Below are 20,469 nucleotides of genomic sequence, written 5' to 3'. Positions count from 1 at the left end.
TCCATGACTCTGACACCAGTTGTCTGTCTGTGTCAGCCCCACCTATACTGCACAACCTTCTTCTACTTCTGCTTTGTGTAGGGGACAGAAAGTGATCCCTAACCAATGTAATGCTCACCTCAAAGGCTGTATAATCCAATAGCTTCAGAAAGCAATCCAAAGCTTATAAGACCAGAAACAACTCCCAAACCATAAAACTAGTACAGATAAATCACTTAAATACACTCCAGAATACTTCAGTCAGTGTTAACCCTACATGTGCTGTCAATCCGATAATGAGAAAGCTGTTAGGGAGTGGGATATTGATGATAAATGTATGGTCAAAATGCAAGGAGAGAGTCACACCATTGAGGAACGGCAAAAGGAATCTGAGACTATAAAGGAGAACAAAAGAGAAAAATAACTCTGAAGCTAAGGTGACTGTATGATTCACTGAATGAACCACAAACACTGAGTGATTATAGGAACCACAGAAATGGTTGTAGCCTTGATTCAAGGCAGATGCATGATGAGGAAGACCTGAAGCATGTGGTATAAGACAACCCAACAAGTTGACTCTCTTAGCTCGACAGTGTCCAGAATCACTACAGTAAAGGCTACATACTAAACACGAGGAAGAGGCAAATTTTAGTTCTGTCAAAACACACAACTGTGGGGTTGGGGGTTGGCATAATGGTTACAGAGTGTACTTCACAGACAAGATACAGAGTTTGATTCTCACCTTTTAGGGAAAATGACTAAGCTTAAAATAACCCATAAGGGCAGCTAGCCTAGTACTTATCTATGAACCTATAAGAAGGGTGCTAAATATATCTTACTGTCCAGATGCAGAAACTCCAAAAGATTTTTCTTTGTCTACTGATCTTGTTTGCTGCTAAACTATAGAAAGACAGAACTAAGATTGTCCAGAAAGAACAGCAATAATGAAAGATCTCCACCCTATAAAGGTAATACTATCCTGTCTCCAGATCCTTCCAGGATGGGGGTAGGTGGGTGGATTCATAAGAATGAAGGGCGAGATGGAATACAAACATGGAACGTTATGGTGAGTACATAAAATTCTTTATGTTCTATAGTCCTATCTCGCCTTCATTCTAACATATGGGACAGCGTCCCTAATACCTCATTCTTTGGTGGCTCACGGAAAAATACTCCTGAGTATCATGGGAACCAAAGGAGGTTCTACCCCTAGAGGTCAGGTCCAATTTTTAATGAGTAATAAAGGTATGAGGGATAGCCCAGGTTGCTGCTGCACAAATGTTGTCAATTGGAACACTGGCTTGGGAGGCAGTAGATGTAGACCGAGATCAGGTAGAATGAGCCTTAATCTTGAACGGTATAGTTTTTCCACTGGAGGAGTAAATGAAGGAAATACAGCTCAAAATCCAATTTGATAGGGTCACTTTAGAGATTAGTAGGCCTGGTCTAGAATCAGAGAAGGATATGAACAATTGGTCTGACTTTCTGAGTTCCTTAGTCCTGTGAAGGTAGAACCGTAACTGCCTGTGAACATCCATTTGATGAAATTTGTATTCTGCTGCGTTAGAATGATTAGGGAAAAACAGCGGTAACTCAATAGTTTGGTTCAAGTTACTTTGAGAGCAAACTTTAGGGATAAAGGAAGGATTCGTACAAACAGAAACTCTCTTTGTGGAAAATCAAATAAGGAGGCTTTATAGATAGTGCTTGTAACTCTGATACTTGTCTAGCTGATGTGATGGCTGCTAGGAACAAAGTCTTCCAAGACAGAAATTTCAGTGGACACGAATAAACAGGTTCAAAGGGCACTGAAGTTAGCTTGGACAAGACAAAGTTCAGATCCAAGGAAGCTATCAGTTCCTGAAAAGGGGGTCTCAGCAAAGTAGCACCTTTAAGGAAGGTTTTACACAATTTGTGTGACATCAGGTTAGATTCATGTGGACCCAAATGAAAATTAGATATTCCTGCAATTCTAAAACCATTGGGATGGATACAGTGTAAGGATCTACATTCCTTTCTTCAGCCCAGATAGAAAACCTTCTCCATTTGCTTGTGTATAATTTCCTAGTGGAAGGTTTATGTGAAGACGTGAGGATGTGGGTTACAGCAGGTGAAAAATCATGAAGCCTGACTAGGGATGGAATTGGAGAAGCCACGCTGTCAAGTTGAGGGTGTGGAGGCTGGGGTGAAGGGAGCCTGACGTGTGTCAAGAGGTCTGGCACTGGGTCCAGAGTCTATGGATCGTCTAGTAGATGAGGCCCGAGAAATGGGAACCAAATATGACGAGGCTAGTAAGGAGTGATGAGAATCATTTTGCTTACCAACAGCTTTGCTTTCTGAATCACCTTGGATATGAGAGGAAAAGGAGAGAAAGCATAAAGGAGTCCCAGGGGCCAATCGTGAACAAGTTCGTCTCTCGGTGACTCCCTCGGAGGGGGGATAAGAGAAAAGTAGCTGCTGCATTTGGAGTTGATCAGACTGGTGAAGAGATCGCAGCAAGGCTGTCCCCATTTGCGGAAGATCTGTTCTGCTATTTCCTGATTCAGAGACCACTCGTGAGGCATTAAGATTGCCCGGCTAAGTTTGTTGGCTATCACATTGGATGTCCCTGGGATGTGCGTTGCCACCAGAAAGCGCTGGGAAGATATCGCCCACTTTCAAACACGAATCGCCGCTCGACAAAGGGGGCAAGATCTGGTTCCACCTTGTTTGTTGAGATACCATACCACTGACATGTTGTCCAATTGGATTGCTATTGTGCCTAGAGGGAGAGAGTCATGGAGTGCTTGCAACGCTAGAAGTACTGCCTCATCTCTAGGACATTGATATGCAGGTGAGCCTCGTGATCTTGCCTTGTACCTTGGACAGTCCTGTCTAGATAATGCCCCACCCCCCCATCTGGGAGGCATCTGTGGTCACAGCAGCAACGGGTTGGCGAGGAAGGACTGGGTTGCCTGCAGTTAGTTGGTCAGGTTGAATCCACCAATGAAGATGCTTCTTGCAAGACTCTGTTATGAAGATATGGTGAGATAGAGGCAGTTGTTGAAAAGACCAGTGGGATGACAGAAGCCACTGAAGAATTCACATGTGTAATCTGGCGAGAGGTACTAACATTATGGTGGATGCCATGGTCCCTAAGTTTCAGCACCATCTTCACCTTGACTTTCTGTACAGGAAGTAGACAGAGGATTTGTTTTCTGAGGTTCTGAGCTCTTTCTGCAGAGAGACTAGCTAACATGGCGACTGTGTCTATTTCTGTGCCTATAAAAGTCACAAATTGAGAAGGCGATAAGGCAGACTTTTCCCAATTTATAGTAATCCCCAACTGGGAACAAAGCTGGATAGTGGAATCTCTGGTTTGTATGAGTAGATGTCTGGTGGAGGCGGTTAGGAGCCAGTCATCCAGTTAGGGAAACACTTGGAATCCTAGATGTCTCAGGTGAGCTGTTACTACCGCCATACAATAGTGAACACCCTGGGGGCTGTGGTGAGACCAAAGGGCAGAGCACGAAACTGGTAATGACTGGCTCCCAGCCGGAAGCGGAAGTGACTCCTCAATGCTCTGTCCATTTTTATATGGTAGTACGCATCTTGGAGGTCTATGGAGCACAACCAATTGTCTTTCTCTAACAGAGGGAGTATAGATTGCAGTGTCACCAATCGTAACTTGGCCTTCTTTACGGATTCATTTAGTTTGCTGAGGTCCAAGATGGGTCTCCAGTTCCCTGTACGTTTTGGCACTAAAAAGAATCTGGAGTAAGTTCCGGATCCTATCTAGTCTGCGGGGACGGTTTGGATGACTCTGTCTGCGAGCAACTTTTTCACTTCTACAGTTGCTTGATCCCTGTGATTGGGTGGAACATCTGGGATCTTCTTGGGAGAGTGAGGTGGAAGAGAAAAGGGTATGGAGTAACCTCTGGTGATTATTTTTTTGTATCCATTTGTCTTGAGTGATGTTTAGCCAGGCTTCTGGATACAAAAAAATGCGACCCCCAACTGGCTCCAGAGAAGCATAGCTGGGCCCCACATCAAGAGTGCTGATAGGGATGGCCTCGAAAGGAATCCCGGCTTCCCTGGTTTTGCGTGCCGTCCCTGCCTCTAGGGCGACGTCTACCATTAGCTCCTCCTCCTCTGCCTCTGAAGGAGGAGTCACCCTGTGCATTCGGGAAAAATCTCTGGGACTTCTTGAACCACATCTTACCACCTCTCTGAGCCTTGGGATATGGTCTAGAGGGAACAGTAAAATGTACTCCCACAGCAGAGAGAGTTTTCCCTTCTTGTTCCCACCTGGTGAGTGTATCCTTTACCTTAGGTCCAAACAATGAAGAACCGTCAAAGGGGGCATTGGTAAAGGTAGACTTGAACGGCTCTGCAAAGTTACATAAACGCATCCAGGAGTGTCTCCTAACGGAAACTTCTGAACCCGCTGCCCTGCTCGCTCCGACGGCTGCATAAGAGATCAGCCTCATGGAGGAGTTCACGATGGAATTTAAGGTGGACAACTGAGCAGACACTTTCTCAGGGACTCCTTCAGTAGACTTACCTTGAAGAGCATCTCCTAACTCCTTGTGGAGATCTCTTTGAAACCTCGTAAAATGTGTTAGATAGTTCAGTGATCTAAGAGTGAAAACCGCTGAAGAGAAGATAAACTTCCCATATCTGTCCATCGTTCGAGACTCCTTATTTGGCGGATGGACAGATGAAGAAGTCTCTGCTAACTCCTTCTTAGTGGCTGCCACCACCATGGCATCTACAGGCACGCCCTTGGACAAAAACTCTTTCTCTCTGGGGGTGGACAAAAATTTACTAGGTCTTCTGGGAACTGGCTCCACAGCATCAGGAGTCTCCCACACCTTTCGACTAATGAGATCTAAAAGTTCATCAAAAGGTAGAGACACCCAGTGGAGCCGAGGAGGCAGAAGTCTTATCCAGTTTAGATTATTTCTGAGGAGGTTCCGATACACTAGTCGGAGCCGAAGAGTGCCTTTTGGCTGACTTAACCTTCTCTTTCTTGGAAGAATGAGATTTCAAAGAGGAGGAAGAACTCGCTAAGTCTTCCTCGAAGGAAGGCTTGAGGAGACCTTTCAAAATTAACTTGTTCTTCCTCTCCTGGAGAACTCTGGAGCTGAAGGAATGGCAGAACAAACAAGTTTCCTGTAAATGAATGGCTCCCAGACAATATACACAATTACTATGGCCATCTGTAATGGACATCTTCTGGAAGCACTTTACACATTTTTTGAAACCCGATGGTTTGTGGTCCTTAGACTCTTAGACATAATAGCTAGCTAAGGAAGTAAGCAGGAACACATAGGCACAACGAGGACTAGGTCCTCTAACTTAAACGGACCTAGCTGGATAGGCTAAGTCATAGAAAGAAAAGGCCAGAAACTAGTAACAGGCAAGGAAATATCAAATGACACTGCACACAAGCTAAATTTCTAACTTTTTAAATTTCGAACTTTCTAGATAGAAATCCAAGCCCCAAAAGGCAGACCCACAGAGAAAACTCTGTAAAAATTCAACAAACACTGCACACAATATAATAGTAAATATAAGCGTGAAAACACAACGTTAATTAGAAATTAGCACACAGGATACCAAAAAGGAGAACAACAAGGGCCAACTGCCAACTAGTTCTCGACAAACTAACTAAATTGAATGTCAAAAACACTCCTAACACCACTAAACTCTATCTAGACAAGGATAATTCGCTATAGCAAACAGTAAAGTTATAATAATAGAAAAGCCAAGCAAGAAGCACTTCTGAACTCGTAGACGCGACAAACGAGATCTGGGAATTGTACTAGTGCATTATGGGATAACTACCTAGCCAACTAAGAGACTTTGAGCTTTGTAATAGGCAGAGTCGGAGCCAAGGATCAGCTCCGAACCCATATGAAAGAATGAAGGTGAGACAGGACTACAGAACATCTGGTATTTTGTAGAAAAAGAATTTACTGTGTCACTTTCAATAAAAAAAAATATATATACTTCATTTGCACCAGATGTGAATGGAAATAGTACACCCCAAAAAACATTATTCTATAGCAAAAACTTATTTCAACCTTTGCTTCTTGCATACAAAAATTAAAAAGTAGAAAAATATTGTGCTTTACTTGTAAAACAATAGCTTGCCCAAATCAAACAGAATTTTTGAAGGATCATCTCACTCAGCATTAAACAGATACTACTGCTCTCTTAGGTACTGCAAACCTAAGCAAATCTGTAAGCTATGCTTCCTGATGCTGTAATATTTGCACTAAAATGCTCCTGACCGTTAGCCTTTCCGTAAAGGATTCTCCACATGTACTCATCCAGTTATGATGGGATCTTGTTTACCTTGGTGCCATTTGTGTGTTTAAATATTCTCTTTGCTTACAACCACATTCACCATTTTCAGGGTCCAGAGACTTTAGTGAATGATTGTACTGTCCGATGAGTGCATTTCATTACAGAAAGTATGGGCAAACTGCTGCATGCATTCCACTGACCCAACATTACTGTGATACCAGGAAAGGCATGTCTTGTGATAATGGGGACTGGGGTATCTGCATCTCGGTGTGATACAAATTACAAGTATCCTTTTGATGCACAATCTTATATTCCAACCACCCACCAGTCTGTCACTGCAAGCTGGCTCCCGTTGTGGTGTTTTGCTTTGGCAAATAAACTTTTCTTCTTCTTCTATAATTTTTCTTGGACCACAGAGTTTTGTGGGGGTTTGTAATAGTTTCAAGGAACACATATCCCCTAGAAACTGGAACTGGTCCACTACTGCTCCACGGTGAACACTAACTGAATTTGCTGCCTTCCCAAATGCAGTCTGGCAAGCCCAGTGGTAGATCAGGTGCACCTGCATTCTAAGAGAAGCCTGTGTTTTAGCAGACGGAGCACCCTTTAGCAGACTGGTTTTGCTTCAAAAGGCTTTTGCTCTACACTCTCATGCTGTGGTCTTCTGATGTACATGAAACAATGCTTGCTTACCATAACTGGGACAGCAATTCTTTCTACACGATATGCTGCCCAGCAAAAATGCAATGATGGTGAAAATGTCTGTTATTTGGTAAATATCCTCAGTAGTAGTAGTAGGGCTGCATTTCTCAAGCAGAACTATTGTGAATGGTAAGTGAAAATACTACTTCCACAGCTTATATATATATATATATATATATATATATATATATATATATATATATATATATTTTTTTCTTTGTATTCCTAAAGTGAACAAAAGTATTTTTCATCCCATATGAAGTAATATTTCACATTACCTGAAAATCTTTACAAGAGAATTCTCGACTGCATTATCAGATATTTAATGGTAATGCAACTAGGAGGTACTCAGAATAACTGATGATAATTCTTTAACTTAATTTGAATTGGCAGATTCACCTGCTATTGAGATAAGAACATCATTTCCAGTCTTAGCTTCCCTCTTCCACCAATGTGCCAAAAAAGAAAAAAACGCATCTTTTTTTTTTGCCAAACTGTTAATTTAACAGGTTGGCAATTAAATAACTGTTTCACAACCATTTACTTACACTAATCCACTATAATTATATTGGCTCCAAAAGTGACGTATATGCCTCCTCCCATGACACTAATGCCGTAAATACAGCATGCCTAAGTTTATACTTCAGTGATTAGAAGCTATTTTTAATGTTAATTTACTAAAAAAGCTTGAAACAAAGTTTAGTTTACATAAAACAGTTCTTGCATACCCAAGGATGTATGAGAACACTTTTCATATGTAAAAATAAAACTTTGTTTCATCACTTTAGACATGATCTTTAAGACTGTAGTTGCTAAAATGGATAACATATATATCATACGATTCCTCTTATTTTATTCACAACTGAGAACAGCATTTGTATTCATCAAAGTATTATTAGTCAAAGATTTAAGTCTGTACTGGTTTGTTGGGAAGCAGTAATAATTTTGGTTACCAAGGAAGAAGCAAAACTTGTATGAAAGCACAGGAAACATCTTCTTAATAAGAGGCAAAATCCATAAACTCTGAATAATGTTATTCCTTTTTTCACTAACAAAAGTGTTACCAAAAGCCTTTTCTGAATTAGACACATCATAGCAGTGTTTTAGCTTATAGGAAGGCAGCTATAGATTTCCTCTTCTACAAATTGTTAATTAGGAGGAATGCATTGTGCTGCTCAATGAGTAAAAAGACTACAAAGTCGGCCTGCTAGTACAACGCATTTATTATAATTATAAAATACACTAGGTGTGTCAAACAAGCTATAAACCATTAGAACACATGATGCACAACAAATATAACTGTTCTCAACTGCATGCTTGGTAAATGTTAAATACAAACCCAGTAATGAAAGAGTTGTATTTTGTTATTATGTGCCTAACTGCGGTGGTGGTGCTGCGGTAGTGTTGTCGCCTCACAGTAAGACCTTGTCCTGTTCGATTCTCAGCTAAAGCGTCTTCTGTGTGGAGACATGCGTGAATGGGCATACCTTCGTTGAAGGTTGTGCATCAGGGCTGGCAACTTGGCACGTAAAAATCTACTGCCAATCATTAGCGAACCAGTGTTCCGCTGTGGCGACCCCTAACCGGGAAAAGCCAAAAGAGACAACATTAAAGTACTGTGCCTCAACAAAGAAAATTCTGTTGCTTTGGAAAGGAAGACTAACACTCCAAACAGCACCCTAACAAAATGAGTTATTCTAACAGCAGTACTAATTTTGTAAAAGAAGTGCACCCTGCAAAAAGGGTGTAAAGGTGATATAACCTTACCTCTAATGAAGCTTCTGCCAGGACATGGAAGGTAGGCCATTTCTGAAATATGGAGATCAAAGAGGAATTATTGTTTAACTTCACCACAACAGCCAGTTCCATACTCTAAGAAAAGGACTACAATCATATTAGTCCATATCAAAAAATGCAAACGCTAGGAAGAGAAAATGCAGAAAAAAAATCAACAAAAGTTAAACTCAGCTCCTTAGGGTCACACATTATACTGCAGCAGTAGGATTCATACCTGGATCTTTATATCAGACTATACATAAAAGAAGACTGCCTGTAACACAGATAAAGTTTGATATTAATACTCCCAGAAGTAATTATATTAAGGAACATCTCCACAGTTCAGCATTTTGAAATGGAAAGTTAGTTTAATACAGACTGTTTTTGCAATGAACTACACAATATCTGATTTACCTGAGAAAATTTGAATTCTACCAATAACAGGTTCAGTACAAAGTTCAGTTTTCCTAATTGATGATGATTCGTGTGAACAATCTTCAGACAAAGTGGACTACAACAAAAATTTGTTTCTATGAAAGTTAAATCAGTATTCCATGCTGCTGCTCTGACAAATCACTGATCCAAGTCAAACAGGGACAGAGCTTGTATTCCAATGCTTGTCACTCTACAACAACACAGTATCTGAGAACCGCACAACTTACATATTCATCCACAATATTTATCCATCCACCTCTCACAATACTGTGATCCAAGAGGGTGTCCAACCTCCAGGGCAATTCCCTACTTCAACATACTGGCAGATGCCCAATCCTCAGATATCCAATCCCTGAAATAAAACCATTCCCATCAAAGTGCCATGTCAGCCTGCTAACATACAGATAGTGCCCCAACACATAACCAGTGATTCAAGGGTGAGGTATGAGGAATGAGCCTAGGCTACCAAAAGGAATGGCAGGAGAAGCTAGGCTGGTGTAGCTTCTGGGCTTTCTCCTATCCTGGATTGAAGCTATAGGGTCTGTTGCTAAACATATAACCTCTGGTAGAAATCGGTGATCTTGCACTTCCAGTGGCAGTAAATTAATGGGAAAGATGTACAGACATCTTCAAGGGTGAGTGGATCCACATGCACAACTGTTACCACAGCTGCACCTGATGGAACCATAGATGGCTGCAGATAATGCTGCACCAGTAACTTTCATTGTTCCCAGCCCATTGCAAGGAATTAGTAGTAAGCAGGAGGCAGAGGGCATCATCCTACTCCTCTGACTTACTTTGCCAGACCATGGAGACATAAACTATGCATCCTGATATTCTGGTTAATGACAGAAAGGCAGGCTGAGAAGCAGCAGATGGCGCAACACTTCTGAAGGACCAAAAATGCAGCTGAAACAGCTGCAGTTCCCATATTATTTTCTTATTAAATATCTATACATTTGTGCATACATATAAAATTTCTGTACGCCCAGGGCAGTTTCCGACCATCTCAAAGATTCTACATATTAAAAATCAGAAAGTAATCTATCTACCACTACAACATCCAAAATGTAGAAAATCATGCTTTGGAAACTGCAAGAGTATTTTATATAACAAAAAACATCTTTCTCCACCACTGCAATTTCCTGCCACCATGCAACCTCCTTTAAAATGGCACTGCCAGAAGGACCCTGCTTCACAGAGTCCAGTATCCCACAAGTGGCATTGTTAAGTAACTAAGCTCACAATGTCACCTTCTGTGATGAACAGAGGTCAGTCAAACCAGAAATGAATTTTCTTGATAACAAAAGAAAAACAATTCATCAACCCATTACAAATTCTTCCATTCAACTCAACAACCATAATGTACAATTCTTGGCTTGCCTTTTTATACAGAATCCTGTATTGTGCGATAATGGAAGGAGACCTATCAAAATATTAAGAAACTTGTTGAAATATGGACTGCATATTCTATAACTTGAAGGAAAATAAGTGAGTTAAGTGACTGTCTCTCAAGATTGCTAAATAGATTTACTGGGTGTTTTTTCCTACATGATACTTATGAAAGTGAGAATTACTAGAAAACTGTTTTAGGAGTATGTGGAGAGCTCATGTCAAATCCCCTTGAAAAGAGGGCTGTTACACCACGATGAATCCAGTATTTTTTTGTCTTCTTTGTGGCTAAGATTTTTAGGCAGTTACTTATTGGTTCTTGTTCCACACTGGTTCAGTATGGGGGGGGGGGGGGGGCTACACAATGGTCCAGTGAGTAGCACTACTACCACACATCAACAGGTTTTCCAAATTCATCCCACATCCCAAAGACATGCAGCGGGCATAGTGGGGACTCTAAATTGATCAAAGGTATATGGGAGATTACTAGGCTAATGGCTTAAGGGCCCTTAAAAGCCTAGCCAATATAACCCACTTTTACCCAACATGGCCCCCTAGGGGCAAGAGGATGTCATGAATCTGTGCCTATGTATTGAGTATCTTACAGATTGCCCCTCACCATAAAGGACACAGGCACCACCCCAGGTGTGAATTTGCAATTCCCCATCCATTGATCCACAATGCATTTGAAAAGGCCCAGGGAAGTGCTCTGCTTAATGTGAATAGGAAGCCGGTTCCAAAGAAGAGAAAATCTCTGAGACAAGTATCTGTCTTTCCAGCATGTTTTGTTTCAGTCAGTGACTAAGTTTAGATCCCTAGATCGGATGACTCTTGTTCTGTTTGACTTGTGGATGTGTAGCAGTTCCATCACTGCTGGATTTGTGGGTGCCTTGTAGGTCAGGCATAGGTCACCCCTTAATAGTAGGTAGGAGACTGAGTAAAGGGATAGGGCTTTTAGTCTATCCACATAGCTTACGTTGTTTACACCCTGCATTTTCTTTGTGAGGAACCTCTGTGGTCATTCCAGCTGCTGTAAGTGCTTAGTCAACAAAATGCCAAATGGCACACTGTACTCAATTATTGCTGTAATAAGGGTTGAGTACAGTGGGACTATAATTTCCTTGGATCTAGATGCCATACCTTTACTTATAAGTAGTGTTACATAAAAGGATTTCCTTACCACATGGCAGTCAAAGTTCAGGTTATTATCTATCTGTGTACCTAGATCTCTCACCTCTGATACCACTCTAAGGGACGCCCTATTGATATTGTAACATGCAAGGGTATGACAATGCATGTTTTGCATTCAGTTTTAGGCCATGGTTCTGGCAGCAATCATTTGTTTAATCTAGACCCTCCTGTAGAATAGCTACATCGTTAGGGGATTCAATGATTGCCCTCAGCTTGCAGTCATCAGCAAACTTTGTCATCCAGAGGCCTTCCACATTTGCCTTGACTTCAGAGAAGTATATTCTGAACAGAAGTGGTCCCAGTACTGAGCCCTGTGGCACACCACTAGTAATTGGTCTCTTACTGGATCTAGATTCACCCACATTAACTACATGTGTCCTGTCCGTGAGCCAACTGGCTATCCATCTGGTGACATAGGGATTTATGCCTAGTTTTCAGAGTTTATTTATAATGCCCAAGTGGGGAACTGTGTCAAATACCTTGCCCAGGTCAAGGTATGTTGTATGTACTCTTTTATCCTCATCCATGGCCTTAGTGACTTTTTCAAAGAAATTCACCAGGTTCAATACACATGACCTGCCCTTGACAAATGTGAATTGGGTCGGGTCCAGTGTTTGGAGGTCTCATGTCATTATTTATCAGGTCCATGATTATTCTTAACATGGCCATACAGATAAGACTGGTCAAACTTATGGGTCTGTAATTTCCCGGGTCAGTAGATGGCTCCCACTTTATACAGAGGGATGACTGTTGCTGTCCTCCACTCTAATTGGGACAAAGCCAGTCTGAAGGCTGTGGTTAAACAGAGAGAGATCCTAATGGACCTGAGAAAGCCTGATTTAAGCTGTTTAAGAGGCAACCTGGTATACTGTCAGGCCCCACTGAAACCACGTTTTTAGCTTTAGAGTGCACAGTGGCAACCTGTTCATTGATGATAATTGGCAGTGGAGTGGTGAAGGGTATTTTTGGGGGGAGAAATGGTGGCGATGGGGTGTTGAAATTTGAGCTGAATTTGTTGGCCAGCAGATTTTCTGTCTTCCGGCTGAGTATTGGTGATGCCATCTACAACTAATTCTGCACATTGTTGGGTGTTGCCCATTTGCACATTGTTGGGTGTTGCCCCTAAGATTGCAGACATAACTGAAAATGCCTTATGGCTATCCTTAGCTTTGGTGGCTATTTGTACCTCAAAGTCTGCTTTCAGAGACTTGAATAGTACCCTGATTTGTTTGTTTAGACTAATGAAGGACTTGTTTCACTGTTGTGCACATTCCTTCTTACTTCTTGACAGGATTTTCTTTATTTTGCTGTACAACCTATTAATAATAGGGGTCCACCAAGGTGGCTTGTTTTTGTGGTTTGACCTGGATTTATTTCAGTCTGGTACTGTTGTGTTTATGCAGTTGTTTATGTGGTCATACAGGGTTTCTGTGTATGTCTCTGCACAAGTTTCTGTGTTTTCTGGAGTTGGAGGAGCTTGGAAACTAGCCACGCCATCCCTTAATAGTGGTAATTTACCTTAGAGAAGTTCTTAAACTTTTGGGGGTTAGGAGGGGGGGGGTAGTTTTACCTTTATTTCAAGGGAGACCACTTTGTTTGTGATCTGATTGTACTAATGAGGATATAACACTGGAGGGAGCAGCACTCTCCCATATTTGTAAGTACCAGATCTAGGGTAGTTGTTCTCACAGATGTTTGAATAGGGTGTGTGTGTGTGTGTGTGTGTGTGTGTGTGTGTGTGTGTGTGTGTGTGTGTGTGTGTGTGTGTGTGTGTGTGTGCACGTGTGTGTGTGAGTGACATTCATATGGAAGGAAGCTCACTGGTAAACTGCCTCCATTCCCTACTTGCCTAGTAAACTCTGTGAATGGAGATGGGTTGCTACAGGAGTTGAATGCAACTCAACAACAATAGATGGATGGATGGACTCAGTACTGGGATAAATATGATTGTAATAAAAATGGGGCAGGTATGGAGCTTATCATGAATGTAAAAGAACTGTATATTAAAGTTATAAAGTGTAAGGTTTCTTTCTTTCTTACCTTACAGCATAATGGCTTTTACAGTATAGGTTCACAGGTGAGTACTATGCAATAAGTCTGCAGACCATTTAAAGCCAACCCAAAAAACCCTATTCAAAAGTTTCCACTAGCCTCAATGATGGCAGTCAAGACAGACCAGGAGAGAAGTTGAGGCAGCCCATTCAGTTATCTAGGTTTACCTTGAAGGTGGCAAGGGTTCTACTCTAATGTGTAGCCAAAGTTGGGATACATTGATATGATAAGAATCTATCACACCAGTGTGCCTTATTCATTGGCTGATGAAAATGTAATTCCTTTAACCAATTATATGATGTACCATAGTTCTGTGAAGGGATAGATCAATTAGGGTTGGTTCTTTCATGGTATGAATAACGATACATAGATCTCCATGGAGGAGTCTGTAAGGGAAAGGGCTGTCAGTCTCTCATGATAAATCAGTGTCCTCCAAAATTTTTTACGTCATGAATCTCTATATTGTACCCTCCTGTTATACAAAAGATGAGTGGTCAAATTCAGTTAGTTGATTTTATGCTGCAGTTTTAAAAGGAAGGCAAGTTTTGGATGTATATTTCAAGTTATGAGACTTCTTTTTTTAAAGATGACATATTATATGATCCCTCTTACAGGTGATACAAGGTACAAACAAAAACTGAAAGATTCTGTGATAAATGTGTGCAGCCATTGAAGAAACCATACACTTTTCTAGACTGTCTAGTGCATATATTCAGCCGATGTGCATTTTTGCTGATCATCATCATAACTGAATGAATTTAATGCCAATGTAACATAGCCTCGTTATTATAGTAATTAACTCTTTTTGCTGTCTGTAATGGAAACATTTGTGAGTTTATTATGGAGGATTTAGAGGGAGAGGTATTCTGTTCCTTTTTGCAACTAAAGCAAGTGGGATACCAATTATGTTGTACAGGATTGGCTACACACAGTGCATGTGTGTCAATCTTTGTGAGTAAATGTTATATTCCATTATAATCGGAGGAAGGGAGAGTTCTGCTAAACTTGCTTTTCTTGTTTTTTATATTTTCAACTTTTAATGACAATACCTACTCATCTTGCTATGAATACCATGAATAGTTATTTAGTTATTTAAATTTTCCAGGGTACAGCACTAATTCAAATGTACCACTTTCAACCCAACCCGGCATTTTTGACAAGAGATTATAAAAGCCAAACAAAGAATGAGTAAGAGGTTTGATGGCAAGTTTCATAAAACAGTAAAATTAAATATTGCAACTACACTGTTGAATATACATCTTTTTTATCTCCTTTATTAAATTAGCACTTAGATATGAGTGAACAAATATTAACATAAAAGAAAGCAAACCATATAAACATGTTTACAGTTACAGACATTTTACATCACATATGCACTTTTTATCATCAGTCCAACATTACACAAATTGTTCAATTCCTGCCTTTCCTTAAACCTCACTCTTTCTCCAGCACATTACTCTGCATGTAATTTTCCCACAAATTCCTTCCTTTTCAAAAGATGATACTTTCTGTTCTTCTATCTCTGATACAGCATTCAATACTTCAAATACAGTTGGTTTAGACTTTGAGTTCCATTTTCTAGTAATTGCTTTTTTGACAGCCACCAGAATTAAACTTAAAGGTCTTACTTTGTCTAGGCAATTCAAATCCTGTGTCCCAGCTGAAAAGAATAATTTCCTTAGTTACACACAGCTGTTTACCCAATATTTCATGAGTATTCTGTAGGGAATTTTTAAACTCTGTCAACTCACCATACTCCCAGAACATATGTTCCCAGTTACCTCTTGCCTCCCCATCACACCTCCAACATTTGCTATCTGAGGAAAATTCTTTGGAGTCTGCCTGGGGTAAAAAATATGCAAAAACTTTCCAAACATTCTAAGCTGTCTAAACTTTGTTGCATACTTGGAAGACATACATATGCCCTCCCATCGTTACCTTGTGAATTACTTATCCAATCTTTCTTCTTAAACTTTTCTAAACTCCTCCAATTGATTCTAATAGTTAATGCTCAATATTTTAAATGCCCTATCAATTATTCTTTTTAACAGCAGGTTATGTTCTTGATTAAAATAAAAACTCTACCACAGCATGTCTTTCACTTAGGATTCCCTTTTCCAGTCTCTTAACTGATTCTCCGATATCAATCTCTGGTAGGGAAGGCAGTCTCTAGCCTACTGTCCAAATGTCTACTTGGCCTCATCCCATTTTATTACCATTCCCTCTCTAGTTATTCACTCCCAATACCTTGGTTCTTTTGTCGGTTTTCTCCAATAAATTCCAGTCCTCTCTTGCCTATTCTCTCTACTCCTACTTGCGATTATCACTATCGGCAAATCCTCCTTTCTCCATTCTCTTGTTGGCTCAGTTCTTAAAATACTTTCTGCTACTTTACAAATATAATATTCTGTGTGTATGTTCTTCTCCTTAAGGATCTGCACCCAAAATCCCACTCTCTTCTTATTTATTGAGTTTCCCCTGCTTCATAATCATCATTTTCCAACTTAAATTATAACTTTCTGCTTGTGTTATGTGTATAAGCCTTAATTGTGTAGCTCTAAAATATCCCTTCAAATCAGCTAATCCTAAACAACCTTGTTCTACTGGAAGGATAAACTTATCGCACTTAACCCTTGCCCTCTTTTCCTCCCAGATAAATTAATTCAACTCTTTATTATTGTTCACAACTTACTGTGGTGGTGGTACTGCGGTAGTGTTGTCGCCTCACAGTAGGACGTTGTCCTGTTCGATTCTCAGCTAAAGCATCTTCTGTGTGGAGACATGCATGAATGGGCGTACCTTCGTGGAAGGTTGTACGTCAGGGCTGGCAACTCGGTACGTAAAAATCTGCTGCCAATCAGTAGTGGACCGGAGTTCCGCTGTGGCGACTCCTAACCGAGAAAAGCCGAAAGATACAACAACAACAACAACATTATTGTTCACAACTTCTCGTCTGGTTGATAAAAAAATATGCCTGACCTGTATATAAAACTAAAGGGAGTAAAACCATTTCACTGTTTGTATCTTAATATCCATATCCATAAACAACAGCTTCTGGTTTCTTAGTTTTTTGTACTACCTTTTGTTTAAATTTCTACCCTTATAACCGGGTTTATATTAGTTGATCAAACTTCCAAAAGTTCGACCGTCATATGGGCGACACCATATGATCGAACTTTAGAAAGTTTGAATGTTTTAATGGAGATCTCCATACAGCATGGAATGGGAAGATTTCCCTTTTCTGCACTATAGTGCAATCTCAGAGTTGGTATATTTAAAGAGCGGGGAAGGCGTAGGGGGGGCTTGCCCCCCTGCTTAAAACGTTCGGGTAGGTTATCTGTGTAGTTTATTTATTTTATTAGATATTCAAAGTTTTAAAAGTTTGATCATATGGTGTTGACCATATGACGGTCGAACTTTTGGAAGTTCGATCTTCTAATACAGACCCTTACAAACTTAGCTGCCATAACAGAAGCCTTTTTAATCCATATTCCTAAATACTTCATTTTATCGTGTCCCTATAAATACGGGTATTGCCGAAACAATTAATGTGTGGGTACATACTTTACGGCTCTAGTCTTTATCTTCATTAATTTTATCTCTCGAAAAAACTTGAAACTGCCTCAAAATGATCCACAACACTGAGATGTCCTTTCTTGGATTTATCAGGCACAAAATAATATTGTCTGCACATAATGCCCATCTTTTTGACTACCATACCAATTATATTCTTAAAGTTATGAGTCCTTTATTTTCTATGCAAATAGCTCTAAATATAAAGCAAATAACATAGGGGAAAGAGGACATCCCTGCCTGGTTTCTCTCCTAAGACACAACTTATCAGAGAAAGACCTTCCAACTTTAATTCTTGCCTCTGATCCCTTGTTTTTCCTCCTAATTAGCTTTATTATTGTATCAGGGAATGCAAATGCTTCCATTGCCTACTCATAAAATACCAGCTTACTTTTTCATACGGTTTCTCTGCATCAAGATCCACCAACAACAGCAATATTTTCTTACATCCTGCTTCCCTCTGGATCAGCACTGTTTTATTAATGTTGTCAATGTTTGTTTGCCTCCCCTCCATAAAATCATATTAATCCATATCTATCAATTTTGGCAACACCTTTACCAGTCTTTTATCCAATACAGACAACCATTTTATAATCATGGTTTAAAATTTAAATGGGTCTTTATGAAGCTGGTTTTGCTGGATCTTTGTAGTTTTTATGTATTACAGCCACCACAGTTTTCTTTTAAGATGTCAGGCCCATTCCTCTTTTTAAAACACTGTTAAACTAAACCTTTCAGATTATTTTTATCACTTATTTCACTCCTAACTTGCAATTTCCACAGGAATACTATCTATTCTTGGAGATTTTCCTGCAGACTGATTTTACACCAGGATTTTTATCTCATATCCTGCTATCTTAACTGTTAATTGTTGAGCCTCGTCTACCTCTAACATTGACATACTTAAGTCTTCTATAAATATTTCCATTTGCACTCTTTCTTGATTTCCATATTTCTCTACTTTATAAAACTTTTCATAAAAATGTATGAAATACCTCTATTACCTTTACAGGATCTCTGGTTATTTTCTTGTTATAGGCTACCTAAGTTTGGCGACACCCCTTTCTAATTTCTGTTGCCTAAATCTTTGGGCTAAAAGTTTTTGTGCTCTGAAGTTATTATGAAAAAATAGTTGCTTAACAGCAATCTTTGTAACTCATTCATATTATCCAGATACTCCCTTACTTTTTCTTTAGCACCCTGCAGTCTTGCATCTTCTTTTTCCACAAGATTCCAATTATCCTGCAATACCTTTCTCTGCCCCTCTAAATAATTCCCATTAATTCTTAACCATATTTGTTAAACTCCATTTCACTAGCTATAAGTTAACGAGTAGGTGGGAAAACGCTTGTGTCTAATTTTTACTTCATCAGCTTGCATTTTTATCTTAGTTTTTATTTGTGCATGATCTGAAATAGTTATTGGATGTGTGTCTAAGCTTTCAATTAAATGCCCATGCTCCGGTAAAACATAACTTCTACTACTGAATTCACATCTTCATACTAAATATTTTAATAAATTTATTTATATTTAATTTGTCTTTGTTGACCAGCAAAGTCTGACAGGGACATGTACCCTTTTTCAGTGGAGGCTTGGGGAGAAAAGCTCCAATATTCACATACATAGACAATATACAGTATATTTTCATTTTCCACATTCTATAAAATATTTCTTCTTGGTTACATATACATTTTTGCATACATAAGGTGTAACAGATGATTAATGCTATCCATGTATCATACAATTTGTGACTACAGAAGAGGAGAAAATGCGAGATCACCTGTGCAGCTGTATAAGGTTATGTTGTTGTTGTTGTGTCTTTCGGCTTATCCCGGCTAGGGGTCGCCACAGCGGAACTCCGGTCCGCTAATGTTTGGTAGTGGATTTTTACGTGCCGAGTTACCAGCCCTGACGCACAACCTTCAACGAAGGCACGCCTATTCACGTATGCCTCCACACAGAAGACGCTCTAGCTGAGAATCGAATGGGATAATGTCTTGCTGTGAGGCGACAACGCTACCGCAGCACCACTACCACGGTGCAGTTGTATAAGGTTATAGTAGACAGAAATACAAAGAAAAACAAGGGGAGAAAAAGACTGACATCTGGGTTGAAATTTTCTTTAGAAATCTGCTCTTTTTTTATATGTTCTCTTTTAGGTTCCCCAGATACATCCTCACTGTTGAAAAACTCCACTCCCCACCTGTAAGTAATATTCCCTAGTGAAAGCGGATTACTTCTCCCAAAAATTGTTTAAGCTCCATAAGAACAGTTTTTGGTGGAACACAAATACATGCCAGTGTAATCCTCCCCCTTGCCAGAAGCCCCTTATTACCACAGATCTACCATTATCTTTTTCCCCTCTTCTGTCACTACTGGAGCTCCTCTAGCAATGAATATAATTACTCCCTTTTTCCTTTTTCCCTGATATTTCTGCCGAATATCCATCCTGCTCATTTCTTTCCTAATGTGTTTTCTGCATTGCAATTTACACTCTGTTTTCTTAATATAATTTGATACTCTTACCTTTTTGTCTATACCTGTAAGCCATTTACATTCCAAAATAACATGGCTAGCATAACTATTATGATAAGAAGCTGCCCCACTTCTTAAGCATAATAACTTTGTTGAAAATGTATTTCTATCTTTTGTGTTACATGTACACCACTGTTTGGCAAGTTGATCTTTTATACAATTGTTTCTCGACATCTCCATCTGAACCTACATATATCACATTTTTCTTGAAAACCCTCAAAGAAAAAAAAAAACTAAATACATTTTCAGAACAAACCCATAACCTATTAATTTAGAACAAACACATAAAATGATATTATCTTCAGAAATAAAGTTTATCCTCCCCATTGTCCCAAACTGACAGCTACACCCACAGGTATTACATAACCTAAAATTAACGTTACCCACGCTAAAGTGCATGCTACAGCCTGCTAAGCTACTTACACTGATTACTGTCTGTCCTTCTCTTATCACTATTTCCCCACCAGATATGAAAAACAGCCTGTATACTTTCAGGAAAGATTAACATGCAATGGCTATCTTTAAATAAAACTAAATTAT

The 20,469-nt window shown here is 39.7% G+C and overlaps 1 protein-coding gene across 2 annotated transcripts in view; it reads right to left on the bottom strand.

The window, feature by feature from the left end:
* MUTYH (mutY DNA glycosylase) overlaps positions 1–20,469 on the bottom strand; it is a 372,894-nt gene that overhangs the window by 271,725 nt on the left and 80,700 nt on the right. For both annotated transcript variants that reach the window (XM_044085888.1, XM_044085887.1), the window contains exon 6: positions 8,743–8,784. In XM_044085888.1, the coding sequence (XP_043941823.1) occupies positions 8,743–8,784 (42 nt within the window). The remainder of the gene's footprint in view (positions 1–8,742; positions 8,785–20,469) is intronic.

This window comes from Protopterus annectens, chromosome 10.part0, assembly GCF_019279795.1.
Source record: "Protopterus annectens isolate FY-2018-M chromosome 10.part0, PAN1.0, whole genome shotgun sequence".
NCBI lineage: Eukaryota > Metazoa > Chordata > Ceratodontiformes > Protopteridae > Protopterus > Protopterus annectens.
Note: the sequence above shows the minus strand (reverse complement) of the source record. Positions and strands in the feature narration are given on the sequence as shown.